This window comes from Mobula hypostoma, chromosome 28 (genome assembly GCF_963921235.1).
Source record: "Mobula hypostoma chromosome 28, sMobHyp1.1, whole genome shotgun sequence".
NCBI classification, from domain to species: domain Eukaryota; kingdom Metazoa; phylum Chordata; class Chondrichthyes; order Myliobatiformes; family Myliobatidae; genus Mobula; species Mobula hypostoma.
In genome coordinates, this window is record NC_086124.1 from 13,614,438 (window position 1) to 13,636,898 (window position 22,461).

The following is a 22,461-nucleotide window of genomic DNA, read 5'->3' on the forward strand; positions in this document are numbered from 1 at the left end:
GTACTTCTGTTTTTGCACATTTTTATAAATCTATTCAATATATGTAATTGATTTACTTGTTTATTTATTATGTTTTATTTTATTTATTATTTTTTTCTCTCTCTGCTAGATTACATATTGCATTGAACTGCTGCTGCTAAGTTAACAAATTTCATGTCACATGTCGGTGATAATAAACCTGATTCTGATTCATTACGGGGTCACCCTTCATTGGCGCTTCGCGGTTAGCGCAACACTATTACAGCTCAGGGCATCGGAGTTCAGAGTTCGTTCCCAGCACCCTCTGTAAGGAGTCTGAACTTCGTAGAGTCATAGAAAAGTACAGCACAGAAACAGGCCCTTCAACCCATCTAGTCCATGCCAAGCCACTTAAACTGCCTACTCCAATCACCCTGCACTGGGACCTGCTCTGGTCCCCGGATGCTCCAGTTTCCTCCCAGAGTCCGAAAACCTACCGGGTAGGTGAACTGGTCATTGTAAATTGTCCCATGATTACCTCAATGCTGTTGGGGGTTGCTGGGATGGTGCTGCTCAAAAGACTGTTAAATCAAAAATAAATAAGATTAACAGATCATCGGGAACAAGAGCAAAAGTTTCAATGATCAATACAATTCTACAGAGGGAATGCCATTTGTAATCAATATGTGCTTGCTTGTTCATTTTCCAAGGGATGTTAGATCACTTTGAGTTGTTTCTTATTAGAAATGGTAATCAATATTCCACAGATTCGTTATGGAGAACATGCTAAACAGTTGCAACTTACATCCTGAACCCCCGGAGCCAGAGTAAAATCCCTCATCTTCATCATCCGACCCTGATCCTTCCAGATCGGTTAACGTTGCGAGGTCCTGGGTCTGTCTGGATGTGCGGTACATCTGAAATCCAAGAGAGAAGTCACAGGATTTAAGATTTACTTTTGCTTGGCTCCAATTTGATAGCGCGGGAAACATGGCAGGAAAGATTGGGAAAGGGATAATTTGTTGTGGAAGCCAGAAATGCTCCATCACACACTTAGCATAAGTGACCACCCCTTCCCCTTCTCCCACCCCATGATTTTATTCCCTTATATTAACAGAGTAACAAATGAGGAAGTATTGCGAAAAGCTGGACAAAGAAGAGAGCTGATATGATCAGTCAGAAACCGGCCTCTGGAACTTCTGGGACATGTACTGAGGAAAGAGTAGCTCAAACCCCTTGCAGTGACCGGGAAAATTGGTGGAAGAAAATATTGACAATGCATGACATTCAAGAGTAACATCAAGGGATGGACAGGCAAAAGTTTTGGACTTTTCAACTTCTCAGATGGAAGACCATGATCTCCCACATCATATGACCCTGCACGCAATGAAGATGATGATACTAATACTATCTTAAATACGTCAAACAGAAAGATTGAATACTAAGGATTTACACTCTGTGGCCGCTTTATCAGGTGCATCTGCTATTAATATAAATATCTAAATCAGCCCATCGTGTGGCAGCAACCCAACGTGTGAAAGCCTGCAGACATGGTCAGAAGGTTCAGTTTCTCAGGACAAACATCAGAATGGGGAAGAAATGTGATCTAAATGACTTTGATCGTGGAATGATTGCTGGTGCCAGATTGGGTGGTTTGAGTATTTCAGAAACTGCTGATCTCTTGGGATTTTCACACACAACAGTCCCTGGAGTTTATAGAGAATGGTGTGAAAAACCTAAAAAACCGTAGGTGAGTTGCAGTTCTTGTAGATGAGAGATGTCAGAGGAGAATGGCCAGACTAGTTCAAGGGACAGTAACTCAAATAATCACATTACAACAGCGGAGTGCAGAAGAACATCTCTGAAGACACAACCTGCATGGCTGGGCAGCGACAGAGGGCCATGAACGTACACTTAATGGCCATTGTAGTAGGTACAGGAGGTATCTAATAAAATGACCACCAAGTGTATATTGAGCTACAACTAAACTAAAAGTGAATTCAGTTGCAGAGGGAGATTTCGCCCAAGGTGAAAATATAATTGGACCAATTTGTGTCAAACATTCAAAATCACTGAACACAGGCTGAAACACCAATTTTCTGTCTTCAGATATTTGGCTGAATGTGGTTGAACCCAATCCCCGGCAGTGTATCGGTTAGCTACTGAAGCTCAGAGCATTCGGGAGTTTGGTGTTTAATCTGAGTGATAACGAGAGCCCTGGCTGGGTGCCCAATTATTGTTGTAATAATCCAACTCTTCAAAGCATGGCACTAACTTTCTATGTTGTTACCAAGCTCATTTTACACATTTCTGGCAGTGCACAAGGAAAGCAAAAAAAGTGCAACTGAATCTGTTATGTAATTTTGGACAAAGCACTTAATCTATCAGCCTAGAGCTATTTCCAGTAACAGCCTAGCAACTATCCATATACCTGTTGTCACCATCATCATTATGTGCCATATCGCATGACATCATCATTATGTGCTGTGTTGTGTGATGTGGGCGATTATAGTCTTATGACCATGACCATCTTTGGCAATTTTTTCTATAGAAGTGGTTTGCCATTGCCTTCTTCTAGGCAGTGCCTTTATAAGATTGGTGACCCCAGCCATTATCAGTACTCTTCAGAGATTTTCTGCCTGATGTCAGTGGTCACGTAACTCGGACTTGAGATATGCACCGGCTACTCATACGACCATCCACTACCTGATCCCATGGCCTCACATGACCCTGATCTGGGGGGGGGGGGGGGTCCTAAGCTGGTGCTACGCCTTGCCCAAGAGTGACCTGCAGGCTAGCAGAGGGAAAGAGCGTTTACACCTCCTTTGGTAGAGACATATCTCCACACTGCCAACTAAATCATGTTGCACACTTCCTAATATCTTCCCAAGTTTGGTTATAGCAATACCATTAAAGAAACTTCCCATGGTCCAGAGGAACATGCATAAGGTGCCAGAGGAACTCATCAAGTCAGGCAGCATCTCTCAATAGCACTCCTCCATCATTTTGTGTGTGTTTCTCTGGATTTCCAGAAACCTCAGAATCTCTTGCATTTGTTAAAGACTTCCCAGATCCATGATGTGGGCAGTCAAGGGCTCTGACGAAGCCAATGTTTCCTGCCCCTCTTCCGGTGTCCCTGGAGAAGGATCACATGGTCTCTATGGGTACAGTGGGGGTTTCCAAGAACAGAAGGCCCCTCAGGGGCTCAAATGTGTCATAGATGGCGATATCGTATTTGAATTTGAGACTAAATAATTCATGAAGCTCCAATTTAGGCTACGTCCACATCTACGCCAGATAATTTTGAAAACGCCAGTTTCGAGTAAAAACGACAGGCGTACACACTAAGTGATTTTCAAAATATCCCTGTCCACACTAACATGGATATTTGGGTGAATCTCCTCTACTGGGCTTGCGCAGGACACACAGAAAACAAGCGAAGAGGAAACGGTATACTTAGTGCGCATCTGTCCAGTTACAGAGTAGAAAAAACTTAAAAGGAATTGCTCTTGGCTCTCGCGCAGGAGGACTTAAAACTAAAATTGTCATGGTCTTCCGTGAAGTCCGCATTCCGGTTCACGGTCCGGTCCACCGACCCTTGCTCCAGGTTTTCCTGCCTACCCTGTTTCTGTTCCTGTTGAGCACTAATTGAGGCAGCTGATTCTCGTTGGGGCTGGCTGTATAAATATCTCCAGAGACCAGGGCGTGGCTGCTGGATTGTTCTTGTCCTTACTCCTTGTATCCCTTCCCCTGCCTTCTGTATCCTCGCCTGAAGCCTAGCCTTGCCTTGTCTTGCCAGTAACTCTTGCCTCACCTTAGGTTCTTGTCTTGCCTTGCATTGCCTGAAGCCTTGCTTTGTCTTGCCGGTAACTCTCGTCTCGTCTTGCCTGAAGTCTTGTCTTTGAGCCACCCTGTACCTAGCTCCCTTCCAGTCCCTTGCCTCTGTCGGGTAAGCCAAGCCAGATTGCCGTTACCCCATGGTGGGTCCTGTCCCTTCCTGTCCCTTGCCTCCGTCGGGTAAGCCAATCAGATTGCTGTTACCCCGCGGTGGGTTCTGTCCCTTGCCACCGTCAGGTGGAGTACCACGCCCTGCCCAGGAGGAGCTTCAAGCCCCCAAGCCTCACCTCAAGTCTCTGGTCTCAAGCCTCGTCCTGCCTGCCAGCCAAGTCACGTCCTTGCCTGGTTCCAGGATCTGAGCCAGAGGCAAGACCGAGGTTCTGGGTCCTTGTACAGTCTCTGGCTCAGAGTCCAAGCCCTGGCTCCTAGCTCTCTGGTCCAGTCCTGTTCCAGGTTCCCGGTTTTTGTGTCCGTGTCCTAGCCTTCACTGTGTATCCTAGTCCTGTCCCTAGTACTTCAGTGTCTGTGTCTTGCACTTGGATCCTTTCCCAGCCACCTCCTTATGACAAAAACAAAAACAAATACTGGAGCGTATGGAGGCAACCGACTGGGAGTTCACAGACAGTATAACCCGGCTGATGACGAACACTGAAAAACTGACCAACTCTGTTGAATTAATAAAGCACCTTGTTAAATGTATAAAACATGTCTGCATCAGTGTTATCTTGTATTTCCATACAATGTTACGTTAGGCTGTTACACATCTATTGACAGAGAAGTACTTGCATAAATAGGTAAACCACCTTCATACAAGCAAGGACAGAAAACAGAGCAAAGTGAGTATAATTATTTATTCAGTAAGCTATGGGTCAAAGTATTTGGTGAGTACATTTCTAACTCTTCTGGCTTCAGTCTCGTTGCTGTCTGTTCTGAAATTGTTAGGTTCTGCAAAGCGCAGAATCAAATATCGCTGTGATGATTGTACGCTCTAGTATCAATTGTTTGGCGACAATAAAGTAGTAATAAGAATAATAAGAAAACAATGAAATGCGGTGCTGCCGTCATTTGTTCCGGCACGTCATGACAACGGTTTTAAAAAGCTCCGGTTACCCCGTACACACTGCAACGGATATTAGGCGTTTTCAGATTTATTCACTCTGGAGACCGTTTCTGAAAATCTCCGTTTTTGGGGGCTGAAAACACCGCTTCAGTGTGGACGGAAGGTCAAAACGAAGAGAAAAAGCTTCGTTTTCAAAATGATCCGGCGTAGTGTGGACGTAGCCTTAGTGTTTTGATTGTGAATAAACTTCATAAAACAGAAGAGCTGGCAGTTACACACAAACTCATCGGGTCAGGCAACATCTATGGAAGGGAATAAATATTTGGGCTGAGGCCTTTTATTGGGACTGGAAAGGAAAGGGCAAGAAGCCAGAATAAGAAGGTTGAGGGTGGGTGGGAGTCTGAGGGGAAGGAGTACAAGCTGCAAGGTGTTAGGTGAAGCCAGGTGAGGGAGAGCGTAGGTGGGTGGGGAAGGGGAATGAGGTAATCTGGGAGATGCAAGGTGGTATAAAGGTAAAGGGCGGAAGAGGAAGGAATGTCCGGTGGGTGAAGTAAGCTCTCGGTTGAATGGAACATAATATAACACATTTTACCCTCCTTACCATTACAGTTTAGAATGAGGCAACGTATACAAAACGCTGGAGGAACTCAGCAGGCCAGGCAGCATCTACGGAAATGAATAAACAACCGACGTTCCCATCATCTCACTGAGAGTGAGATGCCCCCGAGTAATTAGCACTGTGATCGACTGCCTGTTTCTTGCTCAACAATCATCTGGCCAAAGTATATCTGGCAGACTTCGGGCTAGTGGCGCCCAGATCCTATTCTCACCTTTTTGAGAGAGTTAAATCCAATTTTATGACACCTGTGGGGCAGGTTGACACTGTTGAAGGCTGAATTCGTTCAGAGAATGCAAAAAAGGGGGAGCAGGTGGGCTTTCCGACAGCTTCCTTTGCATGCGGGCAACATTCCACAGGAATTGCTCATTATCCCATAATTGTCCAATAAAATAGCAGATGGTCATTAGAAGTGCTCATTGGCCCTATACATACTATTAGACTGCCTGAAGGTCCTTGATGTGCGATTGGGCAGTCAATTCTTGCTAAATAAAAACGGCTTTTGATCGCTTCTCTAAAACATAAAACACCCCTACTTCTGGGACCATTGCCAGCAGCTTGAAATCCTTTGTAATAAAATTATTCTCTTCTAATGCTTTGAGGCAGTCATAATGAGGGCTCTAGTTCAGGCAATGGGATAGGATTGAATCTTTGTAGGATCGCCATCTCCACAATGTGACAAAATATACCAATGGATTACTCCCCAGGAACAAAATTTCCCGCCCCTCTATTCCCCAGTCTGACGTTTTACTTCTTCTCACCAGCCTATTAGTTCCCTCAGGTTCCCCTCCTCCTTCCCTTTCTCCTCTCCTATCGGATTCCTTCTTCTCCAGCCCTTGACCTTTCCCACCCGCCTGGCTTCACCCATCACCTTTCAACTATCCTCCTTCCCCTCCCGCCCACCCACTTTCTTATTCAGGCATCTTCCCCCACCCCCCCCACCCCCGCCTTCCTTCTCAGTTCTGAAGAGGAGACTCGCCCAGAAACGTCGACTGTTTACCTTTTTCCGTAGGTGCTGCCTGGCCTGCCGAGCTCCCACAGCATTTTGTGTGTGTTGCCCTGGACTTTCGGCATCTGCAGATTATCTCTTGTTTATACCAGGATAATCTTTCAAACTAAAAAAGAGATCCTTGACCCACAGTAAGGAATTCTGATATCGTCATTTACGCATTTACTCCCACGTTATGCCTTCTGACAGTTCAACATATTTTCATATTTTTGGCTCTTAACGTTGTCAATGATCATTCCCATCCATCCAGGAATCTCTTTGACCCCCATCCCAACCCCACCCCCCCACCATCAGGCAGGAGGTACCATACCATTAGAACAAGAGCTATTATGATGAGAAACAGCTTGTTCCCCCAAGGTCGTGAGGCTACCGAACTCCCTGTCACCACCCGAGTCTCATCATGCATGAAGTGCCAGTAAAGTTATTCTGCTTGCATGTGTGCTCTGACAGTAAATTTACTTTGAATTTTAACTTGTCGCAAATGTACCGTATTATTTGATAATTTACTAGTGGTAGTATTACTTTTGGTGTTACATGTATGAGTTATATGTACTGTGCCATGTACCTTAGTCTGAAGGAACATTGTTTCCTTTGGCCGTATACATGTGTCCAGTTGACAGGCAATAAACTTGAACTTGAAAGTCCTACAGGATGGATACCAGTCTCACCTACCTCTGGAGGCATTGGGATTGACATCAGTCTAGACCAGGGGTTCCCAAACTTTATAATACCATTGGCCGTGACCATTAACAGAGGGGTCCGTGGGCTGCTGGTCTAGACGAATTCACCTGTGACTGTGATAGGAAACATTCTTGTTTAATTCCATCCCCAACATTATAGACTAATCTATTAATCATCAAGATGAATAACATTGTAGACAAGTTCTCAAGACAATGGATGTGTATCAGTAGTTACTGCCTGTTACACTGGTGTTCAGGGCAGCAATGGAGGTCCTCCCATGTCTGTTGGTCCTGCCGAAGGGTTCTGGCCCGAAATGTCGACTGTACTCTTTCTCATAGATGCTGCCTGGCCTGCTGAGTTCCTCCAGCATTTTGTGTGTGTTGCTCAGATTTCCTGCGTCTGCGGGTTTTCTCTTGTTTATGTCCGTCCTTGGCCATCTTCTCCATTGTGCCCCAGGTGTGATTTAGGTCTGCCTCTACGGTATGGCACCAAGTTGTCTTTGGTCTCCCGAGTTTCCTTCAGGGGTCCAACGAAGTGCTGTCTTAGTCACAGTCACAGTCATACTTTATCGATCCCGGGGGAAATTGGTTTTCATTACAGTTGCACCATAAATAATTAAATAGTAATAAAACAATAAATAGTTAAATAGTAATATGTAAATTACGCCAGGAAATAAGTCCAGGACCAGCCTATTGGCTCAGGGTGTCTGACCCTCCAAGGGAGGAGTTGTAAAGTTTGATGATGGAGTTGGCCTTTCTTCTCATCACGTGCCCAATCCATCTCCAACGTTTCCTCGTGATGACTGCGACCATGTAGACAAGTTCTCAAGACAATGGATAGGTATCTGACTCATCTATTAAACACCCCCACCCCCATGACTAGCATCTGCATTAATTATTGGCTATTAGGATACCTGCCTGTCTAGACTACTGTACTCTTAAGCACTGAGTCAAGTCTACAACTCTACTTCAGTGGGCTGGAGTCTTTTCAACAAGGAGAATCAGCTGGGTTTACTGAATAATTTGTTTTTATAGAGCTTAAGTATAAATAAGTAAGAGGTGAGCAAACATCCAAATAAAGTTACAGAGTAAGGACAACATGTTCTGACCTAGGATGAGGCAGGAATGCACAGCTGGGTAACACAGCCAACACTCCATCACTGACTCATAATGTTTACGTTAAAACCTAAAACACAGTTTCTTTCCCACAGACTGGGAGTGCAGTAAAGTTGTTCCCTGTAACCCACTGCCTTAAATCACTCAGAAGAAAAAAATATATATATGTCCCATTAGGCATTAGCAAAATTCCCTTCAGATGTACGTTAAGTACTGGCTGGGTCAAAACTGTGTCTGTGGCATGCAATATATATTTGAATGATATCATACAATTAAAATAGGCTGCAACAGAATAAAGAGACAGCATTGTTAGGAATTTATTGTTTTTTTGCCAGATGGCTCTGCATGTAATCTACTGTAAATGTGATTCAAATTTCCAGTCAAGGGAGCCAGCAAACACTGATAGGATATGTTTTCATTACATCTCTTCTAATTACCCTGATGGCAGGGGTAGTGCAGAGGGGGAGGGGTGTCTAGAACGCACAGGTCTAAAATGTAGGAATGCATGTGGGCCATCATGTGGACCTTATCATCCATAAGGTCCAAGCCCATGCTCTTCCACGGAGTTCTGCAGCTTTTCTTTTCAAATACTAACCGGAAACCCTTTCAGAAATTCCCTTTGAATCTTCCAGCAGCCCATTCCAGATTTCTACACACTTTTCAATGTTCAAAGTAGATTTGTTATCAAAGTAAAACAGAGACACCTCTTTGTCCCTTATTAGGGGGAGAGAGAGCCTGAGGTAAGTCGAATACCGGGTGAACGAGTTGTCTTCGGGGTACTGCGAGTCTGTGTCTTTGCTTTGCTTTGTTGCTTTGCTGCATGCTTGAGTGCTCGGTTGTGAGTGTCGATGCTTTTTTTTGCTGGTGGGAGGGGGGATCATTGCTTGTTGCTGCTTATGCACGGGAGGGAGGGGAGCTGGGGGGGGGACTTCAGGGTTCTAACATTTAATTGTCATTCATTCTTTGGGGGCAATCCTCTGTTTTTCGTGGATGGTTGCGAAGAAAAAGCATTTCAGGATATATATTGTATACATTTCTCTGACATTAAATGTACCTTTGAAACCTTGGAGTACATACATATCACCATATACCACCCTGAGATTCATTTTCTTTCTTGCCTTCACAGTAACTACAAGAGATGCAATAGACTTAATGAAAGACTGCACCCAAAAATACGGACAAAATTACAATGTGCAAATGTAGACAGGACATCAAACTCTGCAAATACAAAAAAGTAGTAACAATAATAAATAAATAAATAAGCAATAAATATTGAGAATATGAGATGAAGAGTTCTTGGAAGTGAGTCATTAGGTTGTGGGAACAGTTCAGTGACAGGGCAAGTGAAGTTGAGTGAAGTTATCCCCTCTGGTTCAAGAGCCTGAAGGTTGAAGGGTAATAATTGTTCCTGAACCTGGTGATGTGGGTCCAGAGGCTCCTGTACCTTCTTCCTGATGGCAGCAGTGAGAAGAGAGCATGGCCTGGATGGTGGGGGTCCTGGATAGATGCTGCTTTCCTGCAACAGCGTTTCCGTGAAGATGTGCTCAATGGTGGGGAGGGCTTTACCCGTGATGAACCGGGACGTATTCACTACTTCTTGTAGGGCTTTCCTCTGGTGCTTCCATACCAGGCTGTGATGCAGCCAGTCAATATACTCTCCACTGCACATTTATAAAAGTTTGTCAAAGTTTTAGATGTCATGCAAAATCTCTGCAGACCCCTAAGGAAGTAGAGGCGCTGCCATGCCAGGACAGACAGGTCTGCTGAGATGATAACTCTGAAGAATCGAAAATTGCTGACCCTCTCCACTTCTGATCCCCCAATGAGGGACTGGCTCATGGACCTCCGTTTCCTCCTGATGTCAATAATCAGCTTGCTGACATTGAGCGAGAGGTTCTCACTGTGGCACCATTCAGCCACATTTTCCATCTCTCTCCAATATGCCAATTCGTCACCACCTTTGACTGGACCAACGACAGCTACTCTCCGCTCTGCTAATCCTGCTAATTAATCTTAAACTGTTATCTTTGGCCAGTCAATGGTCCTCCTGGAAGTGGAAAAGTCCTGACGAAGGGTCTCGGCCCGAAACGTTGACTGTACCGCTTCCTAGAGATGCTGCCCGGCCTGCTGCGTTCACCAGCAACTTTTATGTGTGTTAGTGGAAAAGTTATCTTCTTTTCTGTTCGATCAGAGTTCCTGATTATTCGGAATACCTTTCCTCATTGGCTTTGCTGCTTTGTGGAAAGTGCCCCTACAGTGAGTTTTCATCGGATTCACCAGCCTTCCACTCATCTCAGCTCAAATGTCCTGTGGGCTTTTAACACTCGAGATTTGTGTTCAAGTTCACGGCCATCCAATTCACACACAAAAAATCAGCCAAGATTGGAAGCACACACAAAATGCTGGAGGAACTCAGCAGGTCGGGCAGCATCTGTAGAGGAAGACAAACAGCCTATGTTTTGGGCAGAGACCCTTCAGGACTGGAATGGAAGGGGGCAGAAGCTGATATAAGAAGGTGGAACACAAGATGGCAGGTGATAGATGAAGCCAAGAGAGAGAGAAGGTGGGTGGACGGGGGAAGGGAGGATGAAGTGAGCTAGGAGGTGATAGGTGGAAAAAGGTAAAGGACTGAAGAAGAAAGAATCTGATAGGACAGCAGATTGGACAATGGAAGAATGGGAAGGAATAGGAGCACCAGAGGGAGGTGATGAGAAGGTTGGGAGAGGAGCCAGAATGGGGAATGGGAAAAGAAAGAAAGGAAAGAGGATTGAAAGTAATGGACATTAGAAAAATCAATGTTCATACTATCAGGTTTGAGGTTACCCATACAGAATGAGGTGTTGCTCCTCCAACTTGAGTGTGGCCTTATCATGGCAGTACGAGAGCTTGTGGACTGACATGTCGGAATTCGAATGGGAAGTAGGAATGGGACTTTCCTCCTCATCTGCTGTGGTTCTCAGGTCAAATTCAATGCTCCAACTTGAGATCAGCACAGGCAGACAGTCATTGTTTACATCATTGTCATCAGCATCATTATTATGTGCCGAGTCATATGACATCATCATTATGTGCCATGTCGTATGACATGGGCGATCATGGTCTTTCCATGACCTTGATTATTCCGGCAAATTTTTCCACAGAAGTGGTTCGCCATTGCCTTCTTCTGGGCAGTGGCTTTACAAGACGGGTGACCCCCAGCCATTATCAATACTCTTCAGAGATTGTCTGGCTGGCATCAGTGGTCGCATAACCAGGACTTGTGATGTGCATCGGCTGCTCATACGACCATCCACACCTGCTCCCATGGTCATGTGCCTCTGATCGGGGGCTAAGCAGGTGCTACTCCTTGCCCAAGAGTGACCTACAGGCCGGTGGAGGGAAGGAGCACCTTACACCTCCTTTGGTAGTGACGTAGCTCCACCCCGCCACCCAATGTTTACATAGATGAACCAACACAACAGTTATGCTTATTTAGGTTCCTTAATACCAATGACACCAGTGGGATGTGAAATATCTGACTTTGGTTTCACGATGTCTTTTTGCTAAATACTCAGCTCTTCCACTCACAAGCCCACACACCTCCTTTGCCCCCTTAGAGACGTGCAAGAGGAGTCACTGATGTTCACCACAAGCGGACTGGCTGCAAAGGCTGGTCGGCTTGGGATAAACGAGAGCTACGCTCTGCAGACAACCGGGAACTTGATCCCAGCGTTCACTCACAGAGGAGACGGCCCAAGGATTTTTCAAGATGTTCAGAATGTTTCCATCACGACTGGAATTTGGAGCTTGGGTGCATTTCAATATTGGCAGGAAATCATCCAGAACTGTCGCTGGATTTCCTTTTTAGGTAGTTTCTTTTCATCAAGTTCCCTGCCTGCACCGAGTTCGAATAAAGAGGATAGATGTGCATTTCCAGAGTTCCATTCATGATCTTGTGGCATCCAGAAATGGTTTAGAGCCAATTAACTACCTTCACAGTACAGCTGCTGTTGCAGCAGACAAGGCAGGCAATTTACAGAGAACAAGCTCTCTCACAGCACTGAAAGAATGGCCTGCTACCCTGTTGACTGAGAGAAATACCGGCCAGAGCACAAGGGGTAAGACTTAAAAGTAGTGAAAACGGATCTTTTACATCCAGTTAAGAAGATTAGAGAGCCTGCAGATTAGCAAATGATCCAACAGGGAGCTCCTCTGACAGCTGAACACTCCCTCAGTACCACACTGGGGCATCAACCTGGATAATGCGGTGTTTCCCTTCTGCGAGGCCATAAGACATAGGAGCAGAATTAGGCCATTCGGCCCATTGAGTCTGCTTCACTATTTCATCATGGCTGATCCATTTTCCCTCTCAACTCCAGCCTCCTGCCTTCTCATATAACCACATAACCATATAACAATTACAGCACGGAAACAGGCCATCTCGGCCCTGCTAGTCCATGCCGAACTCTTACTCTCACCTAGTCCCACCGACCTGCACTCAGCCCATAACCCTCCATTCCTTTCCTGTCCATATATCTGTCCAATTTAACTTTAAACGACAACATCGAACCTGCCTCAACCACTTCTGCTGGAAGCTCGTTCCACACAGCTACCACTCTCTGAGTAAAGAAGTTCCCCCTCCTGTTACCCCTAAACTTTTGTCCTTTAACTCTCAATACATGTCCTCTCTTTTGAATCTTCCCCACTCTCAATGGAAAAAGCCTATCCACATCAACTCTATCTATCCCCCTCATAATTTTAAACACCTCTATCAAGTCCCCCTCAACCTTCTACACTCCAAAGAATAAAGACCTAACTTGCTCAACCTTTCTCTGTAACTTAGGAGATGAAACCCAGGCAACATTTTAGTAAACCTCCTCTGTACTCTCTCAATTTTATTGACATCTTTCCTATGATTCGGTGACCAGAACTGTACACAATACTCCAAATCTGGCCTTACCAATGCCCTATACAATTTCAACGTTACATCCCAACTCCTATACTCAATGCTCTGATTAATAAAGGCCAGCATACCAAAAGCTTTCTTCACCATCCTATCCACATCAGATTCCAACTTCAGGGAACTATGCACCATTATTCCTAGATCTCTCCCCATAAACTTCCACGCCCTTGACTTATCAAGAACCTACCAACCTCCGCCTTAAATGCATCCACTTACCTGGCCTCCACAGCCAACTGTGGCAACGAATCCCAACAGATCTGGCTAAAGAAATTCCTCTTCATCTCCATTCTAAATAGACATTCCTCTATTCTGAGGCTGTACCCTCTGGTCCGAGACTCCCCCGCCAAAGGAAACATCCTCTTCACATCCACTCTGTATGCGCCTTTCTGCATTTGATAGGTTCCAACGAGAATCCCTCCCTCATTCTTCTAAATTCTAGCAAGCACAGGTCCAGAGCCCGCATATATGATTGGCCTGACAATCCTGGAATCGTCCTTAAGATCCTCCTTCGAACTCTCTTCAACGTAAACACATTCTTTCTTAAATAAGAGACCCAAAACTGCTCACAATGCTCCAATTGAGGCCTCACTAGTGCTTTCTAAAGCCTCAGCATTGCTTTTATATTCTAAGCTTGATCTGACAAACTTATGACTCAGGAGTTGAGAGTGCAACTAATAGAGCAACAAGGAAGCTAAACCAAGTTTCCAACTATCATTTTTGGTGAGTACAGAAGGTCCCACTGCTTTAATTGGAATAAAAGTTGGCAAGTTTTCTCTTCATGGTGACCTGATCAATACTTATCACTCCATCAACATATCTAAAACAGGTTTATGTTCAATCACATCTATGTCATAGTCTAGCCACATTGATGTCACAACCAAGAAAGCTCTCCAACATCTCCACTTCCTCAAGAGGCTGAAGAAATTTGGCGTGTCCCTGTCGAATCTTACCAATTTTTTATTGAGGCACCACAGAAAACATTCCGTTTGGATCTATATTGGGTCTGTCCGGATCTATAATGGGTCTGTCCATGACTGCAGGAAACTCCACAGTTGCGTACACAGCCCAGCACATCACAGGAACCTGCCTCCCCTCCATGGACTCTGTCTATACTTCTTGCTGGCTCGGTAAAGCAGCCAGCATGATCAAGTAATTTGAGGAAATTACCAGTAGGCTAGACAAGGGAGATGCAGTGGATGTTGTATATTTGGATTTTCAGAAGGCCTTTGACAAGGTGCCACACATGAGGCTACTTAACAAGATAAGAGCCCATGGAATTACAGGAAAGTTACATACGTGGATAGAGTGTTGGCTGATTGGCAGGAAACAGAGAGTGGGAATAAAGGGACCCTATTCTGGTTGGCTGCCAGTTACCAGTGGTGTTCCACAGGGGTCCGTGTTGGGGCCGCTTCTTTTTACATTGTACATCAAAGATTTGGATTATGGAATAGATGACTTTGTGGCTAAGTTTGCTGACGATACGAAGATAGGTGGAGGGGCCGGTAGTGCTGAGGAAACGGGGAGTCTGCAGAGAGACTTGGATAGATTGGAAGAATGGGCAGAGAAGTGGCAAATGAAGTACCATGTTGGAAAGTGTATGGTTATGCACTTTGGCAGAAGTAATAAACGGGCAGACTATTATTTAAATGGGGAAAGAATTCAAAGTTCTGAGATGCAACGGGACTTGGGAGTCCTTGTACAGGATTCCCTTAAAGTTAACCTCCAGGTTGAGTCGGTAGTGAAGAAGGCGAATGCAATGTTGGCATTCATTTCTAGAGGAATAGAGTATAGGAGCAGGGATGTGATGTTGAGGCTCTATAAGGCGCTGGTGAGACCTCACTTGGAGTACTGTGGGCAGTTTTGGTCTCCTTATTTGAGAAAGGATGTGCTGACGTTGGAGAGGGTACAGAGAAGATTCACTAGAATGATTCCAGGAATGAGAGGGTTAACATATGAAGAACGTTTGTCCGCTCTTGGACTGTACTCCTTGGAGTTTAGAAGAATGAGGGGAGACCTGATAGAAACATTTCGAATGTTGAAAGACATGGACAGAGTGGATGTGGCAAAGTTGTTTCCCATGATGGGGGTGTCTAGTACGAGAGGGCATGACTTAAGGATTGAAGGGCGCCCATTCAGAACAGAAATCCGAAGAAATTTTTTTAGCCAGAGGGTGGTGAATCTACAGAATTTGTTGCCACGGGCAGCAGTGGAGGCCAAGTCATTGGGTGTTCTTAAGGCAGAGATTGATAGGTATCTGAGTAGCCAGGGCATCAAGGGTTATGGTGAAAAGGCGAGGGAGTGGGACTAAATGGGAGAATGGATCAGCTCATGATAAAATGGCGGAGCAGACTCAATGGGCCGAATAGCCGACTTCTGCTACTTTGTCTTATGGTCTAAGTACCTCACCCTGGACATTTTCTATTCTCCCCTCCCCCAACAGGTACAGGTGGCATAGTGGTTAGCACAACGGTTTACAATACAGGCAACTCAGGTTCAATTCCCGTCACTGCCTGTAAGGAGTTGGTACGTTCTGTCCGTGACCGTGTGGGTTTCCTCCGGGTGTTCCGGTTTCCTCCCACAGTCCAACCGTGCTGGTTGGTAGGCTAATTGGTCATTGTAACTTGTCCCATGTAGGCTAGGGTTATATCAGGGATTGCTGGGCCAACTCCACACTCTATCTGAACCAAAGATACAAAAGCCTGAAAGCCCACCCCACCAGACTCAAGGACAGCTTCCACCCCATCGATATCAGACTCTTGCATGGATCTCCAGTACGATAAGATGGACTCTTTCCCTCACAGTCCACCTGGTAATGATTTTGCATTTTATCATTCACCTGCACTGGAATTCACCCGGTAGCTTTTAAGACTTTATTGTGCATTTTTACTGTTTTACCTTATTCCAGCTCATTGGGCTGTGTAATGATTTGATTGGTACAAACGGAATTCAGGACGAGCTTTTCACTGTATCTTGATACATATGACAACACGAAAACAATGCAAATTATGTCTTTTATATCCACGCTGAGCCGTGTTTTCTATATTATTAGACACAGTGCACGTCAACACACAGTACTTGAGGTTTTACTGAAGTTCTGACAGGCACCACAGTGACACTAATGCTTTCCTCCTTTATTTCCATCTGTATTTTAATTTCCTTTCATTTCACATTAGCTGAATACTGGCAGCACAGAATGTGAGAATAATCCACAACATCCCAAGAAATCGCAGACAAGGAATAAATTACCTCCAGCAAGAGGAAAGAGCAATAATCAAGCTGCTACGCCCCAGGGTAGAGCATTCTAAACTCCCCACAAAACTGCAGCCCTGCAGCACTAAAATTGGCACGACTTAACCAAGCTGTTGAAAATTTCAAACATATAACTTACACCAAGTCCGGATTATTATTTGGATAACCTCGAAAATAAGCTGGGTTTCTCGTTGGAGAAGGCTGGGAATGTTACAAGAGTTGTGGCTATTTAAGTTACTTCAGGTTTAGATCTTTTAAGGAGAGTATTTTTTTCTCTCTCTGTATTTATGATTGTTCCCATTGGCTCGTGCAAGGATTCAATTAGGAGCACAAGCAGGCCTCTCTGTCCCTTGAGCCTGCTGCCCCACTCAATACGATTATGTCTGATCTGACAGCAAACCTATTTAACCCCAAGTGGTCCACAAACCCTTTAGCCCACAACCACCAGTCACGTTCAACCCCTTGCTTCTTAAGTATCTATATGCTTTTGTATAACAATTACTCAGAGACTCTGTGGCCACCTCCATTTGAAGATGAGCGCTCGGAAGAAAGAGGGAAACAATTTTGCCTCGTCGCTGACTCACCGTCCAAGTCACGCGCCGGTGCGCCCATGCAGGTTGGATAAATCCCAGGCTTGATCCCAGAGCCGGTGCCAGCAGGGCGAGAGGGATAATAGACAAGATGACTCCTCTGGCCTCAGCGATCCCCGGGGAAAGAGGACAACGCGTCAGCCCAGATTCGCAGCCATTTATGATTGTTCCCATTGGCTCGTACAAAGGATGCGATTAAGAGCATGACCGTAACTGGATATATGGTGGGAACTGGTGGCAGCATATCCTGCCTTCGACTGGTCAATACTTCTCGTCCAGGTCAGAATCAGGTTTACTCCCACCGGCAATATGTCATGAAATTTGTTAACGTAGCAGCAGCAGCATAATGCAATACATAATGATAGAAAAAAACATGATAAATATGAATTACAGGAACTATGCATGTGTATGTATGTTTATATATATATAAAATAGTAAATCTAACAAGTAGTGCAAAATTAGTAATAAAAAAAGTAGTGTTCATGGGTTCCATGCCCATTCAGATATGATATGAGATGGCAGAGGGGAAGAAGCTGTTCCCGAATTGTTGAGTTTGTGCCTTCCGGCTCCTGTACCTCCTTCCTGATGGTAGCAATGAGAAGAGGGCATGTCCTGGGTGGTGAGGGTCCTTAATGGTGGACAGGGCCTTTTTGAGGCATTGCTCTTTGAAGATGTCCACGGAGGCTGGTGCCCACGATGGAGCTGACCGAGTTTACAACTCTTTGCAGCTGGTCTCGATCCTGTGCAGTAGCCCTGCAGCACACCCCGCCTCCCCCAATACCAGACGGCGATGTAGTCAGTTAGAATGCTCTCCGCAGTACATCTGTAGACATTGCCGACGTTTTCGGTGACCAAACCAGATCTCCTCAAACTCCGAATGAAATATAGCCTTCTTTGTAACTGCATCAATATGTTGATCATCAGGATAGATCCTCAGAGATATTGACACCTAGGAACTTGAAATTGTTCACTCTTTCCACTTCTGATCCCTCGATGAAGACTACTTTCCCTTGTCTTACCCTTTCTGAGGTTCCCAATCAGTTCTTAAGTCTTACTGACATTGAATGCAAGGTTTTTGCTGTTACACCACTCAACCAGCTGATTAATCTCACTCTTGTACGCCCTCTCGTCACCATCTGAAAAATGGTCACCACCATTTGGACCATTCAGAATGCCAAAATAATTTGCACATTACTAAGGTTACTCCACTTTTGTGTCCTTATGAGATCAGGCCGACTATGACTAGGTCCCCAATGTTGCTGCCCAGTAAACAGCCTGCAGGTTCTGCAGCAAGTTAAAAAGAGAATGTTCTATTTCTGTTTTGCCAATATCGGGATGTCCTCAGAGTGACAGAAATATTTCTGAGGTGCAGATAGATGAAAGACCATTCATATAAAGGAAGCTCCCACAAAGAGCGATGCGATAATGACCAGTGGAGAGGTACATTTGACCAGAACACCAAGGACAAGTCTCCTAATCTTCAAAACCGCCACAAAATTTTTACATCCACTTGAGAAAGTATATTGTTCGTCCATTATGTGCCATGTTATATAACGTGGGCATGACCATGAGTGTTCTTGGCAAATTTTTTCACAGAAGTGGTTTGCCATCGTCTTCTTCTGGGCAGTGCCTTTACAAGGCAGGTGACCCCAGCCACTATAGATACTCCTCAGTGGTTGTCTACCTGACGTCAGGAGTCACATAACCAGGACTTGTGATATGCACCAGCCACCACCTACTTCCATGGCTTCACGTGACCCTGATCCTTGGGCCTAAGCAGGTGCTACTCCTTGCCCAAGGGTGACCTACAGGCTAGCGGAGGGAAGGAGCACCTTACACCTCCTTTGGCAGAGACGTACCGATACCCTGCCACCCTAGAGAGTATTTAGGACCCTGTTATAATGTCTCACCAACAATCCAGCATTCTAATTACATTGGACTGAGCGACAGCCTGGAGTAAGAAGATCTTGCTATTAGGCCTGGGTTGCCTTCATCCTGCCCTTTTATGGGATTATTGTACAAACTAAATCAGCTTCAATACTCCTCAGCGAAAGAAAACAGTAATTAAATCAGTCCAAGTTCCCAGTCCCAAACAGCAAACGAAGGCAAGTGATTGAAAAACGTAAACGCGAGAGAATCTGAAGATGCTGGAATTCATAAACGACAAAGGCAAAATGCCGGAGGAACTCAGCAGGTCAGGCAGCATCTCTGGAAATAAATAAACAGTCGATGCATCGTGCCGAGACCCTGGACCAGGACTGGAAAGGGAGGGGGAAGAGGAGAGAAAGATGGGTAGAGGGGAAGGAAGATTGCTAGAAGGTGACAGTGAGAGAGGGTCCCACTGAACTCCCTTCAAAGAGAAGATTTACACTTCTTCAGGGGAGGCATCCCACAAAGAGACTTCACAGTGGAGCAGCAAATTATAAAATGGTTCTAATGATCCGATTTGATATCAGAGAATGTATACAGAATCTAACCTGAAATTCTTACTCTTCACAGATACACTCATGAAACAAGAAACCCCAAAGAAAGAATGATAGCGGTATCAGAACTCTAAAGACCCCCCCCCCAACCTATCCCATGCACAAACAGCAACAAAAGCGTTGAGCCTCCCCCTCCCCTGAGAAAACACGAGGATGCTGGAAATGCAAAGCAACACACACACAAAATGCTGGAAGAACTGACCATTTTGTATGGGTTCTAAAAGATGCCAGCAGGTATGGCAGGAATAGAATTCAATTGTGCGAGCTGCCTAGCAACGTCAACGCACTTCACCCACGCAGCAATCAACTGGTTGACAGACTGCAGTGCAAATTCCCAAGGGGCTGCAACACAAAGGGGACAATCATCTATTTAATTTATAACCCGCAGAATCAGCCAAAAGACGCACGGTGGCATAACGGCCAGCACAATACTTTACTGCGCCAGCCGGACGATAGGCGTGCAACTCCCCTCGCCGCCCGTAAGGAGCCTGTACATTCTCCCCATGACTGCACAGGCTTCCTCCCGCAGTCCAAAGATGTACAGTTTGGGTTAGTGAGTTGTGGGCATATTACGTTGGCACTGGAAGTGTGGCACCGCCAAGCACCACCTTCGCTGGTTTGATTTGATGCAGGGATGCCTTTCACCGCGTATTTCAGAGCGCAGGTGATAAATAAAGTAAATCTTTACCGTCTGCCTTGTTACCCACACTCCCGACATTTTCAGGACCGACAAATGTAGTTAAAAGAATTTTAACTTGTGATTTCACGTCACTTACAATCAATTTATCCTTCAATTCTGGACCCCAAGAGACATCTGGCCCTAGATTTACACTCAGTCCGCACTCTCAACGCCGGCCCGGTCTAACAATGTTAAACGCACACGTTGTAAATACATCTAGATTTCACCAGGAGTCAAAGCGCATGTAGGTGGATTACCCTGGAAATAGACACGTTATCATCTCTCTCAAGAATGGGCAAGCTCCCACCGCGACCATTGGGTCTGCAGCCGTGACAAGTCAGTTCTCCAATGATGACAAGGGTCCGGCAGTATGCATCACCGCGAGGCGAGATTGTGCAAACGTTAGATGGGCGTTGGCTTACGATGCGATGAAAGGGACCTTGTCAAAAAGAAATCCTGCTCCAACAGCCTGGGGCAGGTGACCCATTCAGGTTCCGCAGCACCCAGTTCACAAGCCCAGCACAGAGCCTCACTCCAAGCATCCAAACAGAAACGTCCCTTTAACATCCCAACCCTTTTTTATTGCACGGAGCCTGACCCGAGGGGTCTGCGCACCCCAGATGGGAATCCCTGCTTTAAAGCGGTGGCATTGGGGCTGGAGGTTGTAGGAATTTAGATTTAGATTATGAGGACACACAGTCCTTTTTTATTGTCATTTAGTAATGCATGCATTAAGAAATGATACAATATTCCTCCGGTGTGACATCACAGAGACACAGGATAGACCAAGACTGAAAAACTAACAAAAACCACATAATTATAACATATAGTTACAACAGTGCAACAATATCATAACTTGATGAAGAACAGACCATGGCACAGTAAAAAAGTTCAAAGACTCTCGAAAGTCCCACATCTCACACAGACGGGAGAAGGAAGAAAACTCTCCCTGCCATGCCTGACCACAGTCCGACTCTGAGTCATCCGAAAACTTCGAGCTCTGTTCAGCCCTCCGACACAGAGCACCGAGCACCATCTCTGCCGAGCGCTTCAACCTCAGCCTCGGTCGCCAGCAGCAGGCAAAGCCGGGGATTTTGGGGCCTTCCCTCCGGAGATCCTCGATCGCACAGTAGCAGCGGCAGCGAACCAGGCATTTCAGAAATTTCTCCAGATGTTCCTCTGCTTCTCACATCTGTCTTCATTGGTTGCAAACTTCAGGAAGGGGAAGTCGAGGGAACACACACCTCTTTGAGAGGTCACCAGTGGAAAAGGTGAGCTCTTTCAAGGTACTGGGTGGCAACATCTCTGAAGATCTAACCTGCGCCCAACATATCGATGCGATTACAAAGAGGGCGTGGCAGTGGCTATGTTTCATTAGGAGTTTGAGGTGGCTTGGTATATCGATATGAAAGTCTCTGGATGGTTGCTATACACGAATGCTCCGGATGGCTCTTGACGTGTGTTGGCAACAGCACATGACGAACGTCGAGCTCTATAACAACCTACCGATGCTCACCACTAAAATCGAGGCGAGAAGATTGCAACTAGTGGGGCACTGTCTACGCCACCCCGAGCTACCTGCCAGCCTAGTCATCATATGGGAGCCCAAGCACGGGAGGATGAACCCTGGGCGCCCTCCCAAGACTATGGTCAACACGCTCCTAGAAGACAGCGGTGCGGCTAATGTAGATGAACTGAACACACTGATGAGGGAGAGGGAGAAGTGGAGAGTCCGTCATCGTGCCTGACGCCGGCCCCCTAGGCCTGAGTCGACGTAGTAGTAGTAGTAGTAGTCGCCAAAGATTCCAGAAGATTTGTACAGATGGAGTACGGACAGCATTTTCTCTGGGTTGCGTCGCCATCGGATGTATAGGGGCTACCGCACGGGATTGGGTAAACTGCGGAAAGTCACAAAATCAACCAGCTCCATCCTGGGCACTAACCTCCACAGGTTCAAGGACATCCTCAAAAGGTGGTGCCTCAAAAATTGCAGCATTCAGCATTCAGGACCTCCACCGGCCAGGACATACCGTCTTCGCAGTGCTACCGTCCAGAGAATAATTCAGGATCAGAATCATTGCGAATGCCTTCTACTTTATGTTCCGACAAAACTAAATTACTGCATACACTCAGTGGCCATTTTATTAGGTACTTCCTGTGCCACTGAGTGTACGTTTGTGGTCTTCTGCTGCTGTAGCCCAACCAGTTCAAGCTTATACCAGTCCGATCATTGTCCTCTGAC

At 45.6% G+C, this 22,461-nt stretch overlaps 1 protein-coding gene across 1 annotated transcript in view; it reads right to left on the reverse strand.

Annotated features, from left to right (window-relative positions):
• LOC134339072 (syndecan-3-like) overlaps nt 1-22,461 on the reverse strand; it is a 320,468-nt gene that overhangs the window by 48,628 nt on the left and 249,379 nt on the right. Inside the window, exon 2 of the mRNA XM_063035371.1 lies at nt 764-875. Coding sequence (XP_062891441.1) covers nt 764-875 — 112 coding nt within the window. The remainder of the gene's footprint in view (nt 1-763; nt 876-22,461) is intronic.